A 22988-nucleotide genomic window follows, 5' to 3' on the forward strand; every position below is an offset into this window, starting at 1 on the left:
CTATCACTGGAACTCCCGGGGCCTGGGCGAACGATGTCTTCACTGTCTCCCTTGGCACGGACATCATCAGACTGGCCATGGTGCATTCACTCGCGTTCGGCAATGTCGACACCAAGATTGTAGCCGAGTGCCAGACGCCATGGATACGACTTCCAAGGTCATCCCCTGCTCGTTATGCGAAGCCACCCGCTGTCAATCGGCGTAGTGCGAGTGCCGCACCGTCTTGCGTCGGCTAAAGGTGAAAGATACAGATGCCGGCACGGTTGACATTACTCGGGCACCGCTTACTTCATCACGCGACCAAGTTGCTGTCATAGGGAATATGAAGTGGAAGTGCCGAAATGCCGTCGACGAAAGTTCTCGAGGTGTCGTACTACGGAATCGAAGATTTCCACGTGCCGAATTTCATGCTACATTGACAATGACGCTGAATCTCATGACGATTTGGGTGACATCGGAAACATGGGCACTTGGTAACGCAGTTTCAAAGCGTTCTCTTACCGTCACAGGTTCGGCGTACGATATGCAAACTCCTGGATCGTGGCTGCGCAAACCACCTCCGGACGGAAGAGGTCACGAGGTCATGACCGAATAACACCGACTTGCGACGTTGTATAGCCGTACAGCGGGTACACTCTGAACCGTACAGGAGTTCCGGATCACTTCTGCTCGAACGCTCCTGAGACTTTTGCAGCATCCAACTCTCCATTCGCAATCATGCCTTCACCCTCATCCCACCAACCCTCTCCAACCGCTCCGTATCAGTTCCACCACTCTTATTCCAGTCTCCACCAGCTCGTCTGCCCAACGCTCTCCTCAGAATCCATTCCTTTGCCGTAATGACTTCATCGTCCTTACCACTACCCTCCGTTCTTCGCTCCTCATCAATCATCTTACTACCGTCCAAGACTTGCAGTAGCACATCATCCTCCGGCCTACTGAAATACACCAGACTATAACGTGTCGACCTCGCCTGTTCGCCAGGTGGATTAACAACACGATGAATCTAAAACAGCACAATCAGCACGCTCATACCATCATCAGACAACATGAAAGGGGAAGGAACTCACATTACTCCTCAACACCCCACCACTAAACTTCACCATCGCATCCCCCAAATTCACCACACAATGCCCCTTCAACGGCCTCACAAACCTCCACTCATTCTCCCCCGGCGGCAGCACCTGCAATCCTCCCAATCGATTGAACAGAACCGTCACACTTCCAAAGTCCGTATGCTCGCCCAACGCCGCCTGCTGCGCATCCATCGCCTCTTCTTTCGGCGGCGAGCGTACCCATCGGACTTGATCTCCACTATTCGCTTGCAGACGATGGAGACTTTCCAGTTTGCCAGCCGGTAAGCCAAGCGAAGCATCCAACAGCTGCAAGACCAGTCTCACGATACCATGACTCTGCTCAATAAACGTCTTCAACAATTCCCGACTCTCCTTCCGCTTCAGAATCTCCGGGTTAACAATCGGCTCGCTAAGACCAAGAATATCATCTTTGGAAATATTCCAAAACTCATTCCGGTCGCGTGTACCTTTGGCATCGATGACGCCTTGTCCAAGACCTTTGTAGCCGTAGTATGAATTCTGATCCATGAGGTCGTATTGCTGTTTCTCGTCCACTGGTAGAGCGAAGACTTGCTCGCCCAGGCGGAAGAGATCATCAGTTGAGTCGAGAAGGGTGTGGCCGGATATGTCGCCGGATGAGGCGGAGCGGAGGTCGAGGTAGAAGAATCCGAGGTCGCGGCAGGCGGAGAAGAGGCGGGATATTTCTTCTGGGTCGGAGGCGAGGAGGCGGTTAAGGTTGATGCGGAGGAGAGGCGCGGATGGAATGTCGGAAGGGAATGGTGGGAGGGAGGGAATGGAGAGGTCTTCTCCTTGTTCGATCGAGCCCATGGCGGTGAGATGGTATGGCGGATGTTTGTCTCTGTGGATGGTGATGGGGCACGAGAGAGATCGAGGACGAAGAGACTGGCGTCTACTTACAGTTTGGCAACGACCGCGGCTATTGTTTCGTCCTCATCTTGGTACCGCATAGAAGTCTACCCATTACCCCGCCTGGCTCGAAGGCGCGCCGTTGGAGAGCTTCTTATTCGCCGACACGCTAGATGGAAATGGAAAGCGCAGGCCAGAAGAGGACGTCACTAAAGTGAAGGGGTCCCCGGGCCCAGGCCGGAAGTCTTCAGCGATGCGGTCATGAGAAGATCTGAGAGGTGCGTTACTGAGGACATTACAATTTCGATACACTATCAACAATCTGACCGTTCTACCCTATCCCAACCTTCATGCCATGGTCTCATAGCATCCAAGCATGTCAAGACGCCGTGTCCAGATGCAGCTGAGAGCTCTCATGTTTCCGATGCCGGTTGCATCAAGCCGGCTTTGGACCAACTCAATCGACCGACATCATGTTTTTCGTTCCCATATTGTACGATGCATACAATCATGTGTCATTGTTGACTACTGGTAAAGGTCAGCAAGCTCACAACCGACGGGACAACAGCACCACGTACCTGTTCATATCTACAAGCGGCTACCGTGGACGACCTTGTAGTCGACCGCAAGCTCGCGACCCTCATCAGAGATGACAAGAACGCGGACGCTACCACGGCCGTTGTTGAAGGAGTCCGCAAGACGGCTGAGGAGGCCGCTCTGATCGAGGACGGGAAGACCCTGCTTGACATCACCAGTCTCGGTCATGGCGACGACACGACCATCCTCGCGGATGTCCAACACGCGGTACTGCTTGAAGACAGGACCGATCATGTTCTGAACGACCACGGATGGGCTTGGGTTGCTGACGAAGGAGGACTCCTCGTGAAGCTGCTTGCTGAAGAGATCCACACCGAGGTAGCGGTGCTGACCGGTCTGAGCAGAGGTGGTGATGCGGATGACCTGGCATGGGCGTCCCTGGAGGATGAGGAGATCGCCAATGCGGATATGGTGGCATGGGATGGTGATGGTGTTGGGTGGGCCGGCAGGGCGGGCAGAGCGGCGCTCTTCGGTGTAGCGTGGAGCACTCATGCTGACTTCTTGGTCTCTGACGACAACGTCCTCTTCACGCTCAACGTGGATGTGTTCGTGTCCGTGGTGGCTGGTTCCTTCGAATGGGTGACGAATCTTCTCGGCGGCGCGGTGGAGTCCGTGACGCAAGCTGTGGTAGTGGCCGTCTTCGTCGTAATATCCCATGTCGCGGTGGCGGTGTTCTTGCGGACCTTCGACGATACGCTCTTCCTGAACGCGGACGGTATCACGCTCGGCGGGGTACTGGCGGGCGTGGGTGGACTTGTTTTCCCAACGGGTCTCCTCTGCGAAAGGAGTGGTACGGGCACGGAAGTCTCGTTCGGCAACGTCGATTCGAGAATCGAGGTCGATGTGAGTGGCTGGAGTGTGACGGGTAGGGTATTCGCGGTCGTAATCACGATCTTGAACGTCGATCTGAGCGTCGGTGTAACGCTGGAATGGTTCGCGGTAGCTATGAGTGAGTACGACGGTCAGCGATGATGGTCTGGCAAAAGAAGAGATCCGTACAAACGGCGGACGGTTGAGGATGTGGAACGGTGAAGAAGGGCGTTTTGTTGACCGTTGCTAGGTCGACACTAGCGCGCTGTAGCTTGTTCAAGCGAGGCATGGGTGTGGAGCGGGCGGTGAAGCGTTGAAAGTGAGGCGGGTGAGATCGTAGCGTGAAGATCAACGGCCGGGGAATGATGCAGAGGGTGATGATGAGCTCGAGGAGAGCAAAGGTCGGCCAAAACTTACCGATTCCTGTCAATGTCAACCTCTACGCGAGTGTCGACTCTGTCTTCGCGGCGGTCTCTCCTGTCACGTCCGAAGCGTTGCTCTTCGGTGATGTGGATGTCCTCGCGGTATCGATCGTCTCGTCGTCGATCCCGTCCAGCGCCTTGGACAGTGACTTTCTCCTCAGTAGTGACTTCGGTTTCCGAGGACTTGTTGCGGTAGCTCGATGGGAAGACGCTGAACGAGACCCTGGGAAGAATGTCAGTGGGAGTGCTCGATCGTGAGCATTGACGAATGAATCATACTCACGGGAGTGCAGCGTTGTAATCCAGCGTGACGAGCAGAGCTCGAGACCTTCGACTTCAGCGAGATCGAAGGACGACGAGCTGGTCTGGAGGGTGACAGATCAGGCGTCGTGGAGTGGGAATGCCAGCTTGAAGTCTGTCGAGAGGAAGGACAACGAAGCAGAGATATGATGTTGTTGTTGTTCTTGGAGAGGGTGATGTGGAGAAGTGAAGAGGGTCGAATGGCAGATGTTCTCGATTTATGAGGAACCCTGGCAGCAACACAAACAGTCGGAAGTGGAGACCACACGCTAGCAGCCCAGCAACGGCGTCGAGCGACGGCCAACCAAACGGGGCGGCAGCGTTTCTCGATTGTCAGCCTCGGTGATGACGTCGATTTAGTTTCATCGTTTCGGGGAACGGCAGCAAAGGTCTTCTTATGATGTGGAATCTTCACATCAAGCGTTCATAGCCTTGCCATTTGCTCGTTGCTATGAAGCCGAGCCAGAGCTTGAGAACACACACAGCAACTTGGCCATTTCCACTGCACTTTCACTCCTGTCGAATGCTTACGACTCCCCATCTCAGTCCACCACAACGCTGACGAGGAGCAATACGAGAGAAACCTCACTGTTATTCGTCAATCTCTTGTTTGTTTACCGCTTGCAGATCCCTGATGATGGCGTTCTCGCGAAATCCTCACGCCAATAAAGTCAATTGCGGAGCTGTCGGGCCGTGGACGAAGCGAACAGCTTTCTGGCATGTGATATTTGACACAAGAATCTTCAAGGCTCTTTGGATGGACTTTTCTTTGCGTCCATATCTAACGGTTCTCCACATGATGAATGGAAACACTCTTTCCTTTCATCCTCTCCTCGTCATCGTCGTCCACCTCAGACTCCTCCCCGCCGTTCCCCTGCAATAGCCTCCCTCTCGCCAGTCTCGGCACGGTATCTCTCAACGCACCTTTGACAATACCACCCTCGAATAACAGATGGATGGACTCCAACGGGACGCCTTTCGTTTCGGGAATGCAGAAGACAGTGAACACCACCATCAAAATACAGCAGGAGCCGAAGAGCAGGAACGTCCCGTAGGTGATCTTGGCCAGCATGATGGGTGTGATCTTAGCGATGATGAAGTTGAACAGCCATTGGGTCATGAGTGCTGCTGCCATGATGAGGGAGCGGACGTGATTCGGCTGTACTGTGGTCAGTGCTTGGTATCAGTCAAGGCAATAGTAGAACTCACAGAGCACTCTGCAGACAGCACAAACGGTACAGGACCCCATCCGACTAATAGAGATGTTAGCTGACGAGTCGAATGACGGCCACACCCTCCCGATGTCACTCACAGCTGTAGAACACCACAAACAAGTACACGCAGATGATGGCGAAGATACTGTTTCCGTTCAACGGCGATCCCGGAGCGACAGGATTGACGGCCTGGTTGACGCCGATGTAGAACATGGCAAACGCCTGGCCTGCTCCTCCAACGATGAGCGACCACTTCCTGCCGACCTGCTCGGTCGCAAAGCACAACCCGAGCGCAGTGACAACGACCTTGACCACGCCGTAGATGCCAGTAGCGAAGAGTCCGGCCGACCTACCTTCCAGCCCTACCGCCTCAAAGATTTGGGGAGAATAATAATTAATTGAATTCGTCCCGGTCCACTGTTGCCAGAACATGAGAGACACGGCCATGGCGAAGGTGTAGAAGACTTTGCCGCTCGAGCAGGTCGCTTTCATCTGGGCAAGCAGAGGCATTTTCTCGTGGCCTTGGAAGTCCTGGACGATGTCCTCGAGCTCGCGATCGACGTCCGGGTGGTCGAAGGTCTTTCCGCGGACTTGTGAGAGAGCTTTGCGAGCGGCTTCGACCTTGTTCTTTTCGACGAGCCTGGAATGTCGTTAGTCGGGCGCATGAAATTGAAGAACTGCAAACCCTACCATCGAGGCGACTCGTTCTGGAACACAATACCAATCAAAAGGAGTGCTCCAGGAAGCATTTGCAAAGCGAAAGGAATCCGCCACTGCGACGAGGAGGTGCTGGACACACTCTCATTCACGCCGTAGTTGACAAAGTACGACAGCATGATTCCAGTGACACTGTCATATCGTCAGTCGAACAGTTTCACACCCACCGAGAGAATTCAACTCACTTGAACAACTGCATGCAACCGATGCACCGACCACGAATCTCCTTGTTCACGTTCTCGCCCACGTACGTTGGAACGACAGCGGAGATCATGCCTACTCCAAAGCCGCCAATGACACGTCCGACATAGAGCTCAGCCAGACCCCGACTGTGTAGACCAGCACACGTCTGGATCAAGCTGCCGAGGATGAAGATGACATCCGCAATGATCAGCGCTTTCTTACGGCCAAACGTGTCGCTGGTGTAGAAGCTCGACATGGCGCCGAAGAAGCATCCAAGTTGGAGCACCGATACGATGTTTCCAGAAAGACTGGCGAACCGATCTGGCTGGTTGACCTTGTCGAGTCCGAAGCTGAGATCGTCAGCGATACTTCTCAATGAATATTCTAGTACTGCCTCACCTGTCCTGAAAGCTCTTCATCGTCAAGACCCCGCCTATGAGGCCAGTGTCCCAACCGAACAGCATTCCACCGAATGATGCTACGGCGGTCAAGAGGTATGCTCGGCGATACTGGACGATGTCCTCCCAGATTGTGGGCTTCTTGGGCATAGTGGCTTCCATGGCTAGGGTCGAGTCGAGTGGTCGGTAGTTGCCACGAGTTTCGGGATCAAAGAGCGTCCAGAAGAGAGCGCTTCCAGAAGTCGGAGCTGGGTCTTCGAGTCTTTGCTTGCCAGTTCTCCGACGATGGCGGAAGAGGAGGGCCTTCATATGGTCGACAGCGCGCGGGGTTCCGCTCAATCGCCGCTCAGGCCGATGTGTGATCGCTCGTTGTGGAGCGATTTGTGGTCCCGCATATGCATCACCAACCGCATATCTGCATTGTTGAGAGCTTGTGCCCCAGACGTATTGATCTCCACATTCTGGAGAAGCGTGCGGGATACCAGAAACGCATGGGCGTATCTCTCAGTACAAAGCAGGAATATTGAAGGACGCATCAAATGCCGAAGCTGATATTCCATCTTCTAGCAAAGGCCGACTGAGGTCATCCTCCCGCTCCAGCAAGCCACCTCGAACACCGAAAAGCAGTACAGCTACATTGCCAGCCCAAATCGTCTCTCCTCCATCAAAAGCTCCATTCAATTGTTCGGAACGCATTCGCATTCATGGCAGTGGTGTCCAGCATCGCAGTCCTTGACTTTGCTCCAGTACCAGCCATCCCACAAATAGCGTGGGCTGTACACGCATTGGAGCTGCAGAACGATCGTAACCAGGTCAACGACCGATTCCCGCAACCAAAATTGACACAGGGCGACGTACGACTTTGTGATCTCCGCATGCATGGTCTTGCCCATCGTTATGCGCCCACACACAGTAATCATTTTCCTGCTTGCCCCCTCCGGCACAAGTACCGGAGGCGATGATGCTCGGAATAAGGCAGAGTAGGGGAATTGCGTTGATATGCATTTTGGGGGTTCAATGCCTGAAGCTCCGGGGATGATTTGATAAAAGTGGTCTTTTGACGATGAAGTGGAATGTTCTTGGAGAAGTAAACATGCGGGCGCGGCGCCCGTTTAAATCGCCGGTCTTCCTCTTCTTCGTGTAACTCATGCTTGTGCTGCGCAGTCGCACGAGGCGATAGGCCCTTCACCGGTAGCGCTCGGCCTCTCGCTCTCTGGCTATGCTTCAATCCTCAGCCTCGTTGTACACCCACACTGATTCCCGAAGGATCCGCATTCCGGTGTCTGGAGCAGTAGCTGGCAACGGAACAGAGTAGTGACGTGGGCAAGAGGACGCGGAAACGTCAGCAGTAGGATAGAGGCGCATCCGGTGAGCTTTCTTTCCATGCGTATGCACTACACGCATCCACGAGCATAATTTCTTCTTCGTCATTGGTGCCTTTCAGGATGCAGGTGTTCAAGGGCGCAGGGCAAGAACAGCCTTCTATGTGTCGCATTGCACCTCAAACGTCGACAAGAAAATGAAGCGCAGCCGTCAACTCTTGTGATCCATTGGCGTTGCTACAGGCGGCTCTTGGAGATATCTTCGCTGCGATGCAGCAGATCGGGGCTTAGCAAAACTCTTGCAATGCGGAAAGAAGATCCATGTCGGGACGTCGGAAGCTGCTCACTTTTTCTGTTCTGGAATCTGCGTTATCAAACCCTTGCCCTCCACCGCTGACTTCAAGTTCTCGAGTACCAGTAACTCCATGTCCTTCTGCGTCTCCCAGGTCGCAGTCCCAATGTGCGGTAGCAGCACAACGTTCTCGTTCCGCAGCAGACCAGGATGAATCTTGGGCTCTTCCTCGAACACATCCAGTCCAGCGGAGAACACCTTCCCAGAGTCGAGAGCGTCAACCAAAGCGGCTTCGTCGATGATGGGACCCCGAGCGGTGTTGACAATCACTACGCCCTTCTTCATGAGCTCGAACTGCGGTGTTGAGATCATGTGTCGTGTTGATGGATTCAATGCCAGGTTCAGACTGAGCACATCCGATGTCTTCAACAGCTCATCGAATGACACGTACTTCGCTCCTTGCTCTTCGTTCTCGGGCAGGCGTTTGCGATTGTGGTATTGGATCGACATGCCGAACCCTTTGGCTCGATGGGCGACTGCTTTTCCAATGCCTCCCATTCCAAGTATCCCAAGCACTTTCTTGTTCGGGTCATGTCCGAGAGCGAAGTTGCTTCCTCTCCACGCGTTCGCCCGGACATTGGTAAAGGCCACTGTGATTCGACGAAGAGCGCCAAGCATGAGGAATATCGCAGCTACACAAAGAGTGAGAACTGACACGAAGTGTGGAGGTTTATACAAACTCACTATCGGCGGTAGCTTCATTCACAGCGATTGGCGTGCTGCTGACTTCAATGCCTCGTTCTGTGCATGCTGGAACCTCGATGTTGTCGTAGCCCGCTCCATTGTGTGTGATATGTTTCAAGCTCTTGGGCAAGACGCTCACGAGCTCTTTGTTGAATGGACCTGTTATGCTCGTAGATTCGTTCGACCGGTAAATGGCAACGACATCGTCAAACTCGCCAGCCTTGGAGCGAGTGATGAAGTCTTCTCTTGAGCCGGAGCCGTATTCCTAAAGAAGCCATGTCAAAGATGAGGCCTTGGGCGAGAATGAGGGCTTTCTCCAAAGGGCAACTACTCTCATCGCCTGTGTCGACGTCCAATGGCGAAGTCGAGCATGAGCCCCAAGGAAGGAAATTCAGGCGTACCTTCAAGTTGACGATCGAGCTCAGTGCCTGCCATTCTTGCCGCGCATGGGCAATTTGGCCAATGAGGAGAGCAGATCTTGAGGCTGCCATGCTGCCCGATTGTACAAATTCCCTAGGACGAAGATGTAGAAGAGGATGCGAGCTGCGAGGAAGTTCAGACGGCGGTAGAAAGATCAAACGGCGTCGGCATTTGGAAAATGGGGCTATGCTAACTCCGGCCGCCAGAAGCCGGACTGTCACATGCGTGCCATGCTATTAAGGGACAGATTAGCTGAACAGTTAGCAGATGGACTCGTACAAGTATGATAGCAGAACATGCTAGATATGTGTATAGGCATCTCAGTAGACATGTCAAATAGGCGTGCAGGTAAGTTATCCAAGCTGCTAATTATTAGGCGTACATGTAATTTAGCCGACTTGCTTGACAGGCGTGCAGGTAAACCAGCAAGACGTGCTAGATAGTCGTAATGTCACGCTGGCAAGACGGCGAGGACTGTGGCTTTCATCCAATCTGATGTCGTTCTTTTATGCAGTGCTGTAAAATTATGGTACTTAGAAACGAACCACTTCGTGCCAGGCGAATGGATTCCCTCTTCCCTCGTTCAATCGTGTCAAATGATGCCGCTTAATCAATACAAACATGCACGGCCCATCCTGTTGCTCTGGGCCGGATCATCAATATGGCCTGTCCACCGTCTTGCCTCCGCAGTCCGGAATGGTCAATCCTTTCTTGAAGTTGCGATCTTTGTCGAAGATGCCCCAGAACGGCTAAAACGAAGGTAAGGTCAGCCACGCTTAGACAGGAGGATCATTTCAGTGAGTTTTACCTCCCAGCCGTTACTGGAACTGGACCGAAAGAATGAGTGTCAGCATGTGTCTCAGATACATAGCGGAAGGCAAGGGCATAAAGACATGCTCTGACCCATCCAAACTTGATTGCTTACCTGTCGAACTGATGTTTCCACGGCTCGTCAAAGGCTTCGAACCTGGATCAATGGTCAGTAGAACCTTCAAAATTTGTGTTTCTCGGACTTACCAGAAGAACGTCGTGCCATTCGCAAGCGCACCGCAAACCCATCCGTCCATGAACGTATTCAAGTTATCAATGCTGGCCACTGCTCCGTCAGTGTCGCTCGTGCAACCATAGGTGGGCGAAGTCGCGTCTCCACAGTCATTCCCGCCCTGCGATGGCCAGCCAATCTCGGCGATGATCTGAGTAGGATAGGTGATGCTTCCCACCGAGCCCGTCTTCTGGGTCTTGAGGGGCACGTCTTTGCCGGTCCAGAACGTGTAGGCCCAGCTTGCTGAGTCCTCCGCCACTGTTCCAGCAAAGAACGGATGGATATTGGCCATGACTATATCACTCTGCGCCGCGAGCGTCGCATCCCAGTTGTCTCCGAGATCCGCCGTCGCGACGGGCAAGCTGATGCCCTTCGATGTGAGATTGTCCCTGACAGACTCGAGCTGAGTACCCAGCTCAGTGGCGGTGAGGTATTTTGCGTACAACACTTCGTTGCCAACGATGATGCCAGCAAAACTATCGTGAGGATAATTGTCGAGAAGGTCGTACATCTTGGATATTTGGCGGTCGTTCGTAGTTTGGTTACCATCGAGATAGACTCCGATCCAGACCTTCATCGTTTGTTGGATATCCAACAGCTTGATTGCCTCGAGAACCAGTTCGGTCTGGTTGCAATCTGTACCGTACAACCTGACCGAGGGCGCCAATTGTGAGAGCAAGGCAATGTCGATTGTGACGTTGTTCTGGTCGGGTCCGCCCATTGGAATCTCGCAAGCTGGGTACTGAGCGTTGTACGGAGTGTAGTCCACCGCTGGAAAGACCTTGTGCAGTTTGTCGTTGTTCATCAGAGCCTTGATCTCCGCACTGTTCTTGTCCAGTATTCCGTCATGACGTCCGGCTGATGGCGAGTTTCCACCACCACCGCTAGATCTGCTACCCAGTATACCGCCCACAACTCCCCCTGCAATCGCTGCGACAATCAGGAAGGCAACGAGGCCACCAACCCACCACTTCAGCCTTTTCCTGCCGGTGCTTTGTTTCCGTAGCCACTCCGATTTGTCCGCTGCTGATTGACCGACTGGACCATAGCTTCCACCTGTTGGTTGTGCTGAGTTCGCATGCATGCTCTTGAACATCCCGGCACCCGCTGCGGCGCCACCAGCTCCTCCCACAAGTCCAAGTCGACTTCCACGCTTGCTCGGTCTGTGTTCCAGATCATCGTCTCCATCATCGGCAATACTATTTGGATCGAAGTCGTCGTAGCCGTCTCCGTAGTAAGAGTTGCGTGGCATGGATGCACCGTACGGTTGCGATGAGAGTGACGGAGTGGACTGTCCAAGTCCTTGATTGGCGGTCAGAGGTGCTAGTGATGATTGCGAGTATGCTGATCGATATGCGGGGCTTGGTTGAGAGAAGCTACTCTGGTGTTGGGGTGGCATCGGTGGTCGCTGATTGTCGTAAGGATCAGTCATGGGTATACCTCCTGCCGGCATTCCATAGTCGTTCGGTTCTGAGTGATATGGCCCTTGTGGTGGCGATGGCTGTCTGTCGTGTGGGGAACCATCTGTGTATCCATAACTCTGCTCTTGAGGCTGTGACCGCTGTGGTTCACCGTAGATGTGTCCAGCAGGGATTCCATACTCGGGCCCAGACATTGTCGCGGTTGTGTTTGTGAAAGTCGGCTGACGGTATGCCTGTCCGAGGAAGAATACAGTCGCAGGAAATAGTTCGTGTGCTCAATACTGAGGGAAGATTCCGTAGTCGCAAAGGATCGTTTGCCACGGCGAGCCGCGCTGCCGTCGTCGTATTTACTGGTGGCTGACCAGCAACCAGCAGCTGTGGGAGTTCAGGTCGTTTCAACGTTGTTGGTCCGTGTTGTCCGGCTTTTGTCTGGTTCTGTGACAACGTTCCGTTGGCCTGACTGCTCGATGAGGAAATTCGTACTGATGTCTCTGGAACTGGAAGATGAACGAGTGTATAGAATGCTGCTCTCCCTTGAAGGTGTGCAATAATCGCGGAAGATGTCAAAGTACCAAGCACGAAAGGCGTCGTAATGCGAGAGTTATTAATAAAGCGGCGCCGCGGGACAGCCAGCCACCATTGCGCCCCCGCCATGCTTTCATTGATGAGGTACGGTGCCTTTCATATACAGCACTGCCAATGTTTACGTTGATTGTTGACGTCGTGTCGAGACTATGGACCGCGCATGGGTTCCCCGCTGCATCAAATCCCTCCTTGCTCGGTATTCAGCCATGCGGTTGTGAGGCTTCCAGCTGGGCAGCCTCCCGTATTGAGCGAGGCGATGACTATGGTGGTGTGTCGATGAGGTCGTGGAACTGCTCATGGCATAGATATATCTGTCAAGTCTACGCTATCTACAACGATGAACGACGCGATCATTGCCCTTGTACGGAGACGAAAGCCTTGCGATAGCATGACCTCGATGAATCAGGCCTGGCAATCATCGATTCTCACGACCGCAGGGCCGATCAATGCTTGATACCCAAGTACCTGTAATAGCCCTCATTGTTCGGCTCGCGACCGAGAAAAGATGGCAACAAGGACGAGACGTTCTTGGAGCTGCCAGGCTGCAAAACCTGTTGACGATATCTCCAACCGACCGCGCTATTGAAGGGATCGTCGTAGAATGCGGTATAGAACACGTCCTCGGCTCGTACCAGACACCACTGGTACGAGTAGTACAAGCCAGCGTACAGATCCTCTACAATCTGGCCGAACGTGCTCACTTCGTTACCCCAGCCGTAACCCTGCCCGAGGTCGGAAGGATCAGGTATGGCGAGGATGCTGCGAAAGTCCTAGCAAATTGAAGTGTATAAGTTAGCTACGGTCCAGACAATGAGGATTTGACGCAGGGTAAGACCTGCTGGCGTCCACGTGAAACAGTCACGGGAATCTGCAGGCCTTATAAAACTTTTAGTACTGACTTTGTTGTACACCTCCGCGACTTTGGTATTCTTGATGGCGTCGAGGCTGGACAGCTGATACAAGTCTTGGTCGAAGCGCGACCAGCTGATGCTGGCCAGCGTGTCGAAACCTGTTCCAAAGTCATTGCCCTTAATGACTTGTGCGATCAGGTCATCGGGCATGGTCGCCGGCGGAAGAGGAGCGTCTGGGTCGGATTGCTCCTTTCTCCATGCTTCGGCGGCTTGTGGAGAGAGGGATGACCTGTACGCCAAGGGTGTGACTGTTAGTGATGTTCCAGGCACATTCAGGGACTAGGTCAGACAAGACACGCCGGTGCGAAGATTGGATGAGCTTTTGTCCACTCCATATGCCATACTCACCAATGCTTAGAGATCTGTTTGATCGCTTCCGGCACACGCGCCTGTCCAACATTTGTCAGCCCTGCGAGGAGAATAGAAGAGAGCGACTGCCTTCAACTCACGTAGTTCTCCATAAATTGGCTTGGCAGCTCAATAAAATCCGTTGGAACACTGGAAGTACCATGGGTCCTTGCGTATGTCGTAATTGACACGAGATCGTGCGTGCCATGCCCTAGCACATTGAAGTGTACAAGTTAGCTATGGTCCAGACAATGAGGATTTGACGCAGGGTAAGACCTGCTGGCGTCCCCGTGGAACAGTCTCGGGAATCTGCAGGCCTTATTCACTCTAGTACTTACCTAGTTCGTGAAATATAGAGGCCAATTGGTGGTACTGAATGAGGGTCGGCTGAGCATCCTCATCGCCCCGAGACTTTGGAAGTGACAAGACAATTTGCACCGATGGGTACTGCCGACGACCGTCGGCGTAATATCCGGGAACGAACATGTCTTCAAACCCAGTGTTGTCCTTGCCAGGACGTTGGAAAATGTCGACATAAAGCCATCCCCGGAAATGACTGTCATTAGGGTCGTTGCACGCATTACGGTAGGCCTCATTGTCCCAGACAGCATACATTGCAACATCGGGATGATAGACCAAGTCACTACCCTTGCCCGTTGGCGAGAGTTCGTTGGCATCCTGGCCCGTAACGCGGTCGAATCGCAGTCCATAGAGCTGCGCGTAGATGTCCAAAATCGCGGGTACAGTAACATTGGCAGGGAAGTAGGCCTTGACTTCATCGTCGTTAACGGCGTCAGTGGTCTTCCGTTCGATGTTGGCGTAACGATCTCTGTGGCGGCATTAGTCGAGACGGGCTGGCAGGCATTCACACTCGGGGAGGATGCAGGGCCGCCTGATATGGTACTTACTTGTCCCACCGGTACGCAATGTCTTTTTCGCCGACTGGGCTTACTAGTCGCTCGTCTTTCGACTTCAAGTCATTGATGACTGCTTGCTCGCTTTGGCCTAGAGGGGCAACACTGGTCCGGAGGTCTGCAATGAAGTCCTCTACCGCTTCGATGTTCGCGGCCAGGGTATTCTGGATACTGCAAGCACATGCATCAGCTAGATCCTCCTTACTATCGAAGCAAGATTGGTACTCACGCAAATTCAGTCCACGACGAAAAGTTGAACAGTTGTGCAACCTCGAATCGCAGCTGAATCATCTCCTGGACGAGAGGGACATTTGCCGGCGCCTGACGTTCATACGCGAGGAAAATCGATAATCTGGTCGTCTCGTTCACGGAATTGAGGATCAATTCACCAAGATTGTCATTGCTCAAGATGTCGATTTGTAGCTTTCCAGCGTTTGCGCCAGTGGCATTGTCGAAAGTCCGAATTGTATCAGGAGATACTCCGTCGAGTTCCTCGGCTGTGAAATAGACATAGACCGGACTGTCCAAATTTGCAAAGAATTCGTCCTGGATGTCTTCGATGCGCTTCAGCTTGTTGAGATACTGGTCGCGCTCAGCGCCTGCCGCGAGACTGAGACCTGAAGTGGCGAGCTTGTTCCACATGTCCTTTAGGACAATTTCATCCTCTTCGCTCAGTGCTGGATTTGCCTGATAGAGATGATCGACCAGGGCGAAGTAGGGTTCACTGGCGAAGACGGTCCTCACGGCGTTCGAGACATTGGCATAGACTTCGTTCGCAGCAGTGGCGAGGTCTCCCGAATCATAGACTCTGATCGGCAATAGTTTTGCTAGCCGAATGTTCTCGTTTTGCACGTAGGGAAGAATCGTATTGTCAAAATTGGCATCTTCCAGCGAGACTGTATCCAGAATTTGCTGAATGGCGCTTTTTTCTGCTGCCAGTAGTGTAACCTCGAGCTGCTCGACAGACTCGACCGTATCGTTGAACACGTGGGGAGCTTGCGGAGGCCTCTCAATGGTAAGACCGTGTGCGAGCTGCAGGACAGTAGCAAGGAGAATGAACGTCACGACCATGGGAAATGAAACCAGCCGTAGAAGGGATGGGACAGTCGGATGCCGCACCATAGCGGAGCCTGTTGCGGGCTTGACGTGAGTCAAGTCGGACTTCGCGAGCAAAGAGGTGTCGGCGAGAAGAGAGCACGTCTGATATGACGAGCACTGATGAGAAGGATGCGATGAAAGAGCATGACAGCGAGGTGCGGTTGCGAATGCGTGTGAGATTCCTGTTCATCTCCGGGGCTGCCGAGCATCCCAGCCAGATCAGCCGCCAATCGCCAGACCGGAGGTGTAATTGTGTGAGTAGCCATCTAGTGCTGCCGGAGTCCAAAGCTGTGTAAAGAAGTCGCGGGCTGCGACAGGGAATAGCGCTTACATTTCCGACTTCTGTCCTTCCAGCCTGTAGAACTAGATAGGAAATGAGGCCGAACTTACTCAAGCATCGACAACTCCAAACCAAAGAACATCGTCGAGTCGACTACGATGCACGCATTGGTGGAATCAGTATGGATAAATTTGTGCAGACCCGATCATCGTAGATCTTCACATTCTCGGGGTATCGGTTCATCAACCTTGCACCGGTTCGGGTCGATGTTCTGTTCAATGGCTGGCTCCCAATCCTTGCTCTGGTGCCGGGGTCTCTGTGGCCAAGCTGAAGATAGTGTTCACGATGCCTGATCTCCCTAGCTCTTGTCTCGGACGTTTGTCTTCTTCGTCCACGACCTGTCCGAGGCGACTTGTTGTGACGACTCGCCGCCGTCGCTATCTCTTCGCGGAGTACCCTCAATAATGGCCAAGCTCTTTGCGCCACCCTCAGGCGGGGACAGCAGCTCTATTGCCCCGGTCATTGGCATCGGACATTGACCGTTGCGGCTGCTTGACCGGTCGTAGACGTGGCATCGCAAAAGTGAGGTGAAGTCCAGAAGACAATGCTCACGGCGCATCTGGTTTTGCCGATAAAATAGATAGACTGGCAGCATAGCTGCTCCGTTCGCTTGCGTCTTGGATAGTCAGAATCACTTTGCTTCGCGGCAGTGACACCAGCACGAAGCTCGAATGGAGGAGATGTTGTTGGCTCCGACAGGAAGACGGCGAGCAAGTGGTTGCTAGCGGCTCCTCAGCCGGTGACTTGTGGCCCCCGCGACGACGATCTCTCCCTCCTCCTCTTGAATCTTCTCCCATCTTCCTCACTCTGGAACACTGCCATCACTTTGAGCCATCGATTGGTTCGATACACGCAATACCGCCTACGATTCCGTGTCCCTGAGAACGCGACTCGATGACATGAGAAGTATATCCACGCCAGCACGGTCTTTGGGACTTGACCACGGGTATCAATTTGAGCGGTGCTAGAAGCCTTCGCAGCGCTCCTTCGTTGACGATATACATATTGAGGCTATGGACAGCGCAAGGTTTCCTGAATCAGCCCGCTGGTCTCGTGTTTCTTGACGACAGAAACTTGCGATGATTCGTTCACAGGTCTGAAGATGAGGCAAGGCAGTACAGAGCACGTTCCCGCGCCGAAGTCAAGCATGAGGAGATTGAACAGGAGTATGATATGTATCTCTCTACATTCTCTTCCACCTGCTTCGCATCGCCCTCCGGGCCTCTGGCAGCCACCGACTGAGAAAAGGCTATCTCAATCATAGCTTTGCGGGCAACCAAGCTCGTCAGGAAGGCCAGCCGGTCGCTCCAACACGCCATATTCGCATCACTTCAGACCGCCAGCTATGATCACACTCTGGCCAGTGGCAAATCCAGTACGGGCATAGAAAGTGACGGCATTGGCAACTTCTTCCGGCTCGCACAATCTGTGCATGGGAATACTGTCCACGAGTCCTGGGAACTGGTCACCGCTGGGCAGTAATCCAGTGTTACCAACCATTGCCCTGCAAAGTATCAGTATGTATGAAGCTCCCCACATTACGCAAAAGACTCACGGCGCGACGTCGTTCACGGTGATATTCAATGGAGCGAGAGTCGTCGAGAGGTTCTTCATCATGCCCATCTGGATGTCGTCAGCCTGCTATCGGCACGTCTTGCTAGGAGTCACTCACCAATCCACCTTTCGACGCTGCGTAGTGGCATCCCTGATGCTGTCAGCTGGCTACCACGGTTTGATATCACTCAATCGCTTCCGACTCACGTTCATGCCGCCTCCATACGCTGCTATGGAACTGACGAAGATGATTCGGCCCCACTTCTGAGCCTTCATGCCATCCACCACGCCCTTGACCAGCAGGAATGGCGCCCTCAAGTTCACATTCAGTGTGATCTCAAACTCGCTCAGTGGGATCTCAGAAACATCCCTTATTCGCTTGCCATACCCCGCGTTGGAGATGAGTATGTCAACCGCTCGCCCATGCTCTTTCTGTACGTCCTCGCAGAGTTTGGTCGTTTGCTCAGGCGAAGCAAGGTCGGCCTGATGGATGGTGATTTTCAGCTTCTTTTCTGTTGCCGCCGCTTGAAAGCTCTCGACGAGCTTGACCAAAGAGTCCCGATTTGAGGAATATGTCAAAGCAAGATCACAACCAAGGTCGAGGAGTTGCTTTGCACACGCTGATCCGATTCCTCCCGAAGCCCCTGTAATGAGGGCAAGTCTGCCGGAGATGTCGTTTGAGCTCGTCATTGTGATCGTGGAGGAAGTGTCAATACTGGAGTATGATCTGAAGAGGTTCCAGACTGTCTTGTATATTTTTGGTCTCCCGGCAGCACGAACAATTATCTCAAGCCGTGATTTACCGCTCGACAGGCAATCCCAACCCCACACTTGTCATGGCGCAAACCTGCATGGGTTCTGCAGATCCGCAACAGTTGTTTGCAAATCACAGCAGACAGTGCTCTCCGTCAAGTCGAAATTATGGCCGAAGGCGATGGCCGTTCAAGGTCGCCGCCCAGCAAAGCCGACAAAGACGACCGATCTAAGGAGCAAAGAACAAGTCGAGCTTGCCTCAATTGCCGTGCGCGGAAAAGCGCTTGCCATCTGTGAGTGCATTTTTCCCTTTTACCAAAAACCGCGCACATATTCGACCGCACGATCAGCATGCATGCATCATGCGTGCGGTCGTGCTGAATTGGTTTGCCGTACAAATGCCACGATACGATGCCCTTTTGGTTACTACGGACCGACGCCATTGGCCGACAGCATCAATCGGCTATTGAAAATTGTCCATCGCTAACAAACTGCATCTCATCAGACCTGTCGTTGACGGAATTGTGACAACACCCTGCGAGCGCTGTAAAGCCTCAGGTGCTGAATGCGTAATCGGCTCCAGCAATCGTGGAGGTCGGCGTGTACGAAAGCGAACCGCCACAAATGCCGGTCTGGACGCTCATACAGACTCCGGACATGCTACCGGCAATCTTGACATAACCTCCCTCAATACCAGCAACAGCAGACCGGGCGATGACGCGCGAGACAGAACGGAGACTCCCTCGCGGTCAGCGTGGCTCACAGGTCAATACGGTGACGACAGCGGGCTGGCGCCGCGAGAACTTTCACCATCTTCTGGCATCATGATCGATCCAGCTCTGCAAGTGAGCAGCGACAATGCAGAAGATATTACAGGCAGAGGCTACTCGAGTAACTCCAACAACATCGCCTTCAACGATCTGCAGAACCCAAGCGATGCTCTCGGAATTCTAGCGCAAATCGCAGATCAGGGCGAGAGTACGCTCGTGCACTTCCACGGTATTTTACGTCCACGGCTGACGTCGACAGGAACACAATCTTTCAATGCTCCGCTGACCGTGGGTAATTACGGTCAACCTCAGCTCGACTACGCTCTGATCAGAGATGGCCGCCTTGCGATGTCGAAAATTATCGAGCTGTTGCAAATATATAAGCATTACTACCACCCGTTCTTCCCTCTGGTACCCTCGGCGACATTGGAAGCAAGCAACCTGCCCACAACGGCTCGAGACGAACAGCACCTTCTGACTGCTGTATTGGTCATTGCGTCGCGAGACTTAATCGATGAACCTCATGTGTTCATGGCCTGCAGCGAGTACATGAGAACACTAGTCTCGGCGCTTGCTGCAGGAGGGCCTGGGAACGTTGAGGCGGTCGAGGTGTGTGCAGACTTGCGAGACCGTTTGCACAGCAGGAAACTAAACATTCTCTAGGCTCTCTTAGTACTCGCCGAGTGGACGCCGTACACGTCGCGCTCTGACGCTGGACATGTCGGACGCGGAGAAGAGGTGGGACAATCTGCACTTCCTGGAGATGTGGTAAAATGCTCACGGGGTCATAGGATCGCGAGGCGTGGATGCATGTCGGTACCGCACTACGCATCGGCTACTTTCTCGGGCTCGACCGATACTCCTTTCATGTCCGAGGCGACGACGCAAAGGATCCCCAGTGGCAGCGCAAGCGGCTAGTATGGGCTGCATGTTACATCAGCGACCGGCAGATATCGATTCGCCTGGGTCGTGCTTTCTGGTCTAGAGGACCTGGTCCATTGACAACACTGTCAAAGGCAGATTTTCCAATGCTCGCTGCGACCTCACCGGGCGAAGAGGTATATAAGCCGACCGACACGAAGAGCATCACATCGATACTGACGTCGATAGGACTACGCAAGCATCTTTCAAGCGACCCTCGAACTGACGCTCCTTTTCTCCAATGTACACGATGTATTGTACTCAAACCCTGGCAACAGCATGCGAAACCATCTTGCTGGCGGCTACATCAAGTACATCGATGACTTCAGAAGCGCGATATATGGCTGGAAGAGCGTATGGGGCACACTGACCTGCTCACCGCACCTCAAAGCCACTCTGCTGATGTCGTATGACTATCTCCGGCTCTACACTAATGCGTTTGCCTTCCACGCAACGGTCAAGCGTGCTTTGCCGCAAGGGCAGCAAGGCCAGGAAACTCCAAAATCAAGCCATGCTGCGCCTGGACGAGTCTTTTATAATAATGTACGTCAAAGCCTGTACCCTACTTTGCACGCAATTCGCTGACACTGTCTTCTTTACAATCCAGGTCGGAGCTGTTGGCGACGCACGTTTCATCTACGAAGGCCTCGATGCGGCCAAGAGCCTTCTCAGTATGGTCAACACTTTCGTCGATCCCGAGAAGTCTTTGAGATTCATGCCGCTGCGATACTATCTCTATGCGATTTACTCTGGTGTTTTCCTGTACCGAGCGAGATGTGTCGGTGTCTTAGCGTCGGACGAGGAACAGTCCGTGAGAAGGATGATCAAAGAGACTGTTTCTAGACTGGTACGTCCCAAACAGGTTTCCTGCTGCCATGTGCGCCGTGTGGGGATATTTCGCACGTGGCAAGTCAACACGATCTCGCTACCAATCTTTACAACCGCATGGCTTTTTACCTGCTCACGGTCGATTGGACAACATCAGCAGATAGCACTAGGCTGACCACATGCAGGAACGATCCGGCATAGGCACCCAGCACCCTGGCAGCCGCTACGCCCAACTGCTCAAACTTCTATGGGAGAAGGTTGAGCGCAAAGAGCGCCGACCCTCCAAGCCCTCCACCGCAAGCCTCCACAATCCTTACCGTCCAAATAGCATAGGCGGTGCTGGTGCCAGTAGCGGACGTCGTCCATCCAGTTCGGCCGCCTCTGCCGCCATCACGCCCAATTCGCCGAGCACGACGGAGGTCATGGGTGACTTCTCCTGGACGGACCTTGATGCGATTGGGAATTTTGCGGTCAACGGAAATGGAGGCTTGATTAATGACGCGGAGTGGTGGTCTGGGTTTCTGCCGGCTGATTCTGGCAATTTTCTGTTCGATGCGACGCAGGGTATGGATGACTGGAATCTCGCCGGACTACAATAGGGCGCAGGCTTGGAGAGGCGGGACGATGAGAGCCGATACCAAACTACCACATGCAGCTCCAGTTGGATGATGAACGAATCCGCCGTCAGCTGATGCAAGAACATCTCATGCAAATATAAGTGCGAACGTCAGTCGAAGTGCAGCACAACACCACACTTCTAACTCGAACCACAAAAACAGTGTCCAGACTGCTGTCACGAACCTGTCCCTTCGACAAGCGGTGTGCCGCCCGCCTCCGCATCCTCACGAAACTTCCGGAGCGCGGCGTCCAGATGAAACACCCTACCTCCTCCGGAGGAAGGCAGCAAAAGAAACATATTCTCAAACTTCCCGCCGAACCTGAGACTGGGTTGGACGGGACGTTTGCAGCTGGTCGGAAGCCGGTTGGACGGTGACCGTTCGAGAAAGCACAGCGTGCAGTTTGCAGTGTGCAGGAACCGAAACGCCTGACTCGACACCCCTACCACCAACCACGTCTTGACTCTCTCATCCTGACCGCCAGTTTCTCGCTTCGCATGTGATATGTACATCGTTTTCAATGCAATGGACCCATCTAGGCCAGCTCGTGTATGATCGGCGGCTTATGGGAGCTATATGTCGCGTTTAGACAGCTTTTTTTCTGTGTTCTTCGCATACACTCTCACTCTTGGCGCGCTCGAGCGGATTTTATAGCTTCAATGATCAGCATAGGTCAGACGGTCGACTATAACGAGATCGCCGGAGTGCATAAGTTTTGCTTTGCAGTGCTAGACGGCTTCACCGCCGTCGTCGGGCTGTTCTACTCTTCATCGTCAACGACACCGTTGTTGGGTCGAACCAAGTGTCATCTGAGTAGCGGCGGTGATATGGAAATCCGACATATACCTGCTCGTCTACTCTTCTTCCCGTCAGGCCGTTACGACATACGAGCCCTCCAAACACATATGACTGACGTGCAGGTACCATATCGCTGGGAAAGGAAAAGTGGCTTAATCGATGAACTGCCTCTGCACGTATAGCGTCGTGCACTCACCGCCACGGAGGTATAAGTCAACCAGAGTGGAGTCAAGCCCGAGTCGGTAACGAGTCGAGTCGTGCGAATTGTGGGCTTGAAATGGCGTGCATACGTGAGAGTCGTTTGCCATAATTGGAGACAAAGTGAAGATTGTAGAATGCGTGCATGTCAATCAAGTGGGACCAATGAAAGCTCTCGGTCGTGGTATTCATTATGCGAAGGGTACGCCGTAGTGGGTGAACGTCTGCTCGCTTTTCTCGAGGAAACATAGAAAATCAAAAGGCCAAAACGCATTGCTTCATTCCTTCCGTCTCATTGCAAAAAGCTCCCGAAACGCCCGTCGCACCCGATCATTCTTTGGTCGCAAAGAAGATGGTGCGAGCATGATTGAAACTCCAAAAGCAAATTCCATAAAAACATGTGTGAGCGTCAGAGCGCACAATCATTATTGTGAAGTAGTACTTGTGAGCGATCCAAATGAAAAGTCATCCTTTTCGCTGTAACGCCCTCCTCCCGGAAAATGCCAGTGAACGCCTCGCCAAGTGAGT

At 53.2% G+C, this 22988-nt stretch overlaps 8 protein-coding genes across 8 annotated transcripts; 1 reads left to right on the top strand and 7 right to left on the bottom strand.

The window, feature by feature from the left end:
* Window positions 1–715: 715 nt before the first annotated feature.
* Window positions 716–1904, bottom strand: MYCGRDRAFT_38733 (uncharacterized protein; the record flags this gene model as incomplete). The annotated part of the gene is made up of 2 exons (XM_003854378.1): window positions 716–1006; window positions 1071–1904. 2 exons carry the CDS (start codon window positions 1902–1904, stop codon window positions 716–718), a joined length of 1125 nt encoding a protein of 374 aa, XP_003854426.1.
* A 324-nt stretch (window positions 1905–2228) lies between these two features.
* On the bottom strand, window positions 2229–4267 carry MYCGRDRAFT_103731 (uncharacterized protein; the record flags this gene model as incomplete). Its single annotated transcript, XM_003854377.1, has 4 exons — window positions 2229–2471; window positions 2522–3483; window positions 3768–3995; window positions 4056–4267. One exon carries the CDS (start codon window positions 3195–3197, stop codon window positions 2532–2534), a length of 666 nt encoding a protein of 221 aa, XP_003854425.1.
* Window positions 4268–4946: 679 nt separating this feature from the next.
* MYCGRDRAFT_56726 (uncharacterized protein) lies at window positions 4947–6995 on the bottom strand (the record flags this gene model as incomplete). Its single annotated transcript, XM_003854376.1, has 6 exons — window positions 4947–5231; window positions 5282–5325; window positions 5385–5926; window positions 5977–6135; window positions 6189–6536; window positions 6586–6995. Coding segments are annotated over 6 exons (1686 nt in total), but the record flags the coding sequence as incomplete, so codon positions are not given.
* Window positions 6996–8249: 1254 nt separating this feature from the next.
* Window positions 8250–9433, bottom strand: MYCGRDRAFT_108615 (uncharacterized protein; the record flags this gene model as incomplete). The annotated part of the gene is made up of 3 exons (XM_003854375.1): window positions 8250–8890; window positions 8943–9207; window positions 9344–9433. The coding sequence occupies 3 exons, from the start codon at window positions 9431–9433 to the stop codon at window positions 8250–8252; spliced, it is 996 nt and encodes a 331-aa protein (XP_003854423.1).
* Window positions 9434–10018: 585 nt separating this feature from the next.
* MgEXG9 (putative glucan 1,3-beta-glucosidase) lies at window positions 10019–10981 on the bottom strand (the record flags this gene model as incomplete). Its single annotated transcript, XM_003854374.1, has 4 exons — window positions 10019–10111; window positions 10171–10189; window positions 10288–10329; window positions 10380–10981. 4 exons carry the CDS (start codon window positions 10979–10981, stop codon window positions 10019–10021), a joined length of 756 nt encoding a protein of 251 aa, XP_003854422.1.
* Window positions 10982–12853: 1872 nt separating this feature from the next.
* Window positions 12854–15654, bottom strand: MYCGRDRAFT_38371 (peptidase M3A and M3B, thimet/oligopeptidase F; the record flags this gene model as incomplete). Its single annotated transcript, XM_003854373.1, has 7 exons — window positions 12854–13180; window positions 13310–13550; window positions 13670–13710; window positions 13771–13880; window positions 14008–14498; window positions 14578–14754; window positions 14813–15654. 7 exons carry the CDS (start codon window positions 15652–15654, stop codon window positions 12854–12856), a joined length of 2229 nt encoding a protein of 742 aa, XP_003854421.1.
* Window positions 15655–17347: 1693 nt separating this feature from the next.
* MYCGRDRAFT_38460 (uncharacterized protein) lies at window positions 17348–18265 on the bottom strand (the record flags this gene model as incomplete). Its single annotated transcript, XM_003854372.1, has 4 exons — window positions 17348–17525; window positions 17577–17644; window positions 17694–17726; window positions 17783–18265. The coding sequence occupies 4 exons, from the start codon at window positions 18263–18265 to the stop codon at window positions 17348–17350; spliced, it is 762 nt and encodes a 253-aa protein (XP_003854420.1).
* A 231-nt stretch (window positions 18266–18496) lies between these two features.
* Window positions 18497–21446, top strand: MYCGRDRAFT_69836 (uncharacterized protein; the record flags this gene model as incomplete). The annotated part of the gene is made up of 8 exons (XM_003853787.1): window positions 18497–18621; window positions 18834–19093; window positions 19211–19707; window positions 19762–19836; window positions 19890–20156; window positions 20209–20562; window positions 20627–20866; window positions 21033–21446. The coding sequence occupies 8 exons, from the start codon at window positions 18497–18499 to the stop codon at window positions 21444–21446; spliced, it is 2232 nt and encodes a 743-aa protein (XP_003853835.1).
* Between the last annotated feature and the right edge of the window lie 1542 nt (window positions 21447–22988).

The sequence above is a fragment of the Zymoseptoria tritici genome, chromosome 3 (genome assembly GCF_000219625.1).
Source record: "Zymoseptoria tritici IPO323 chromosome 3, whole genome shotgun sequence".
NCBI lineage: Eukaryota > Fungi > Ascomycota > Dothideomycetes > Mycosphaerellales > Mycosphaerellaceae > Zymoseptoria > Zymoseptoria tritici.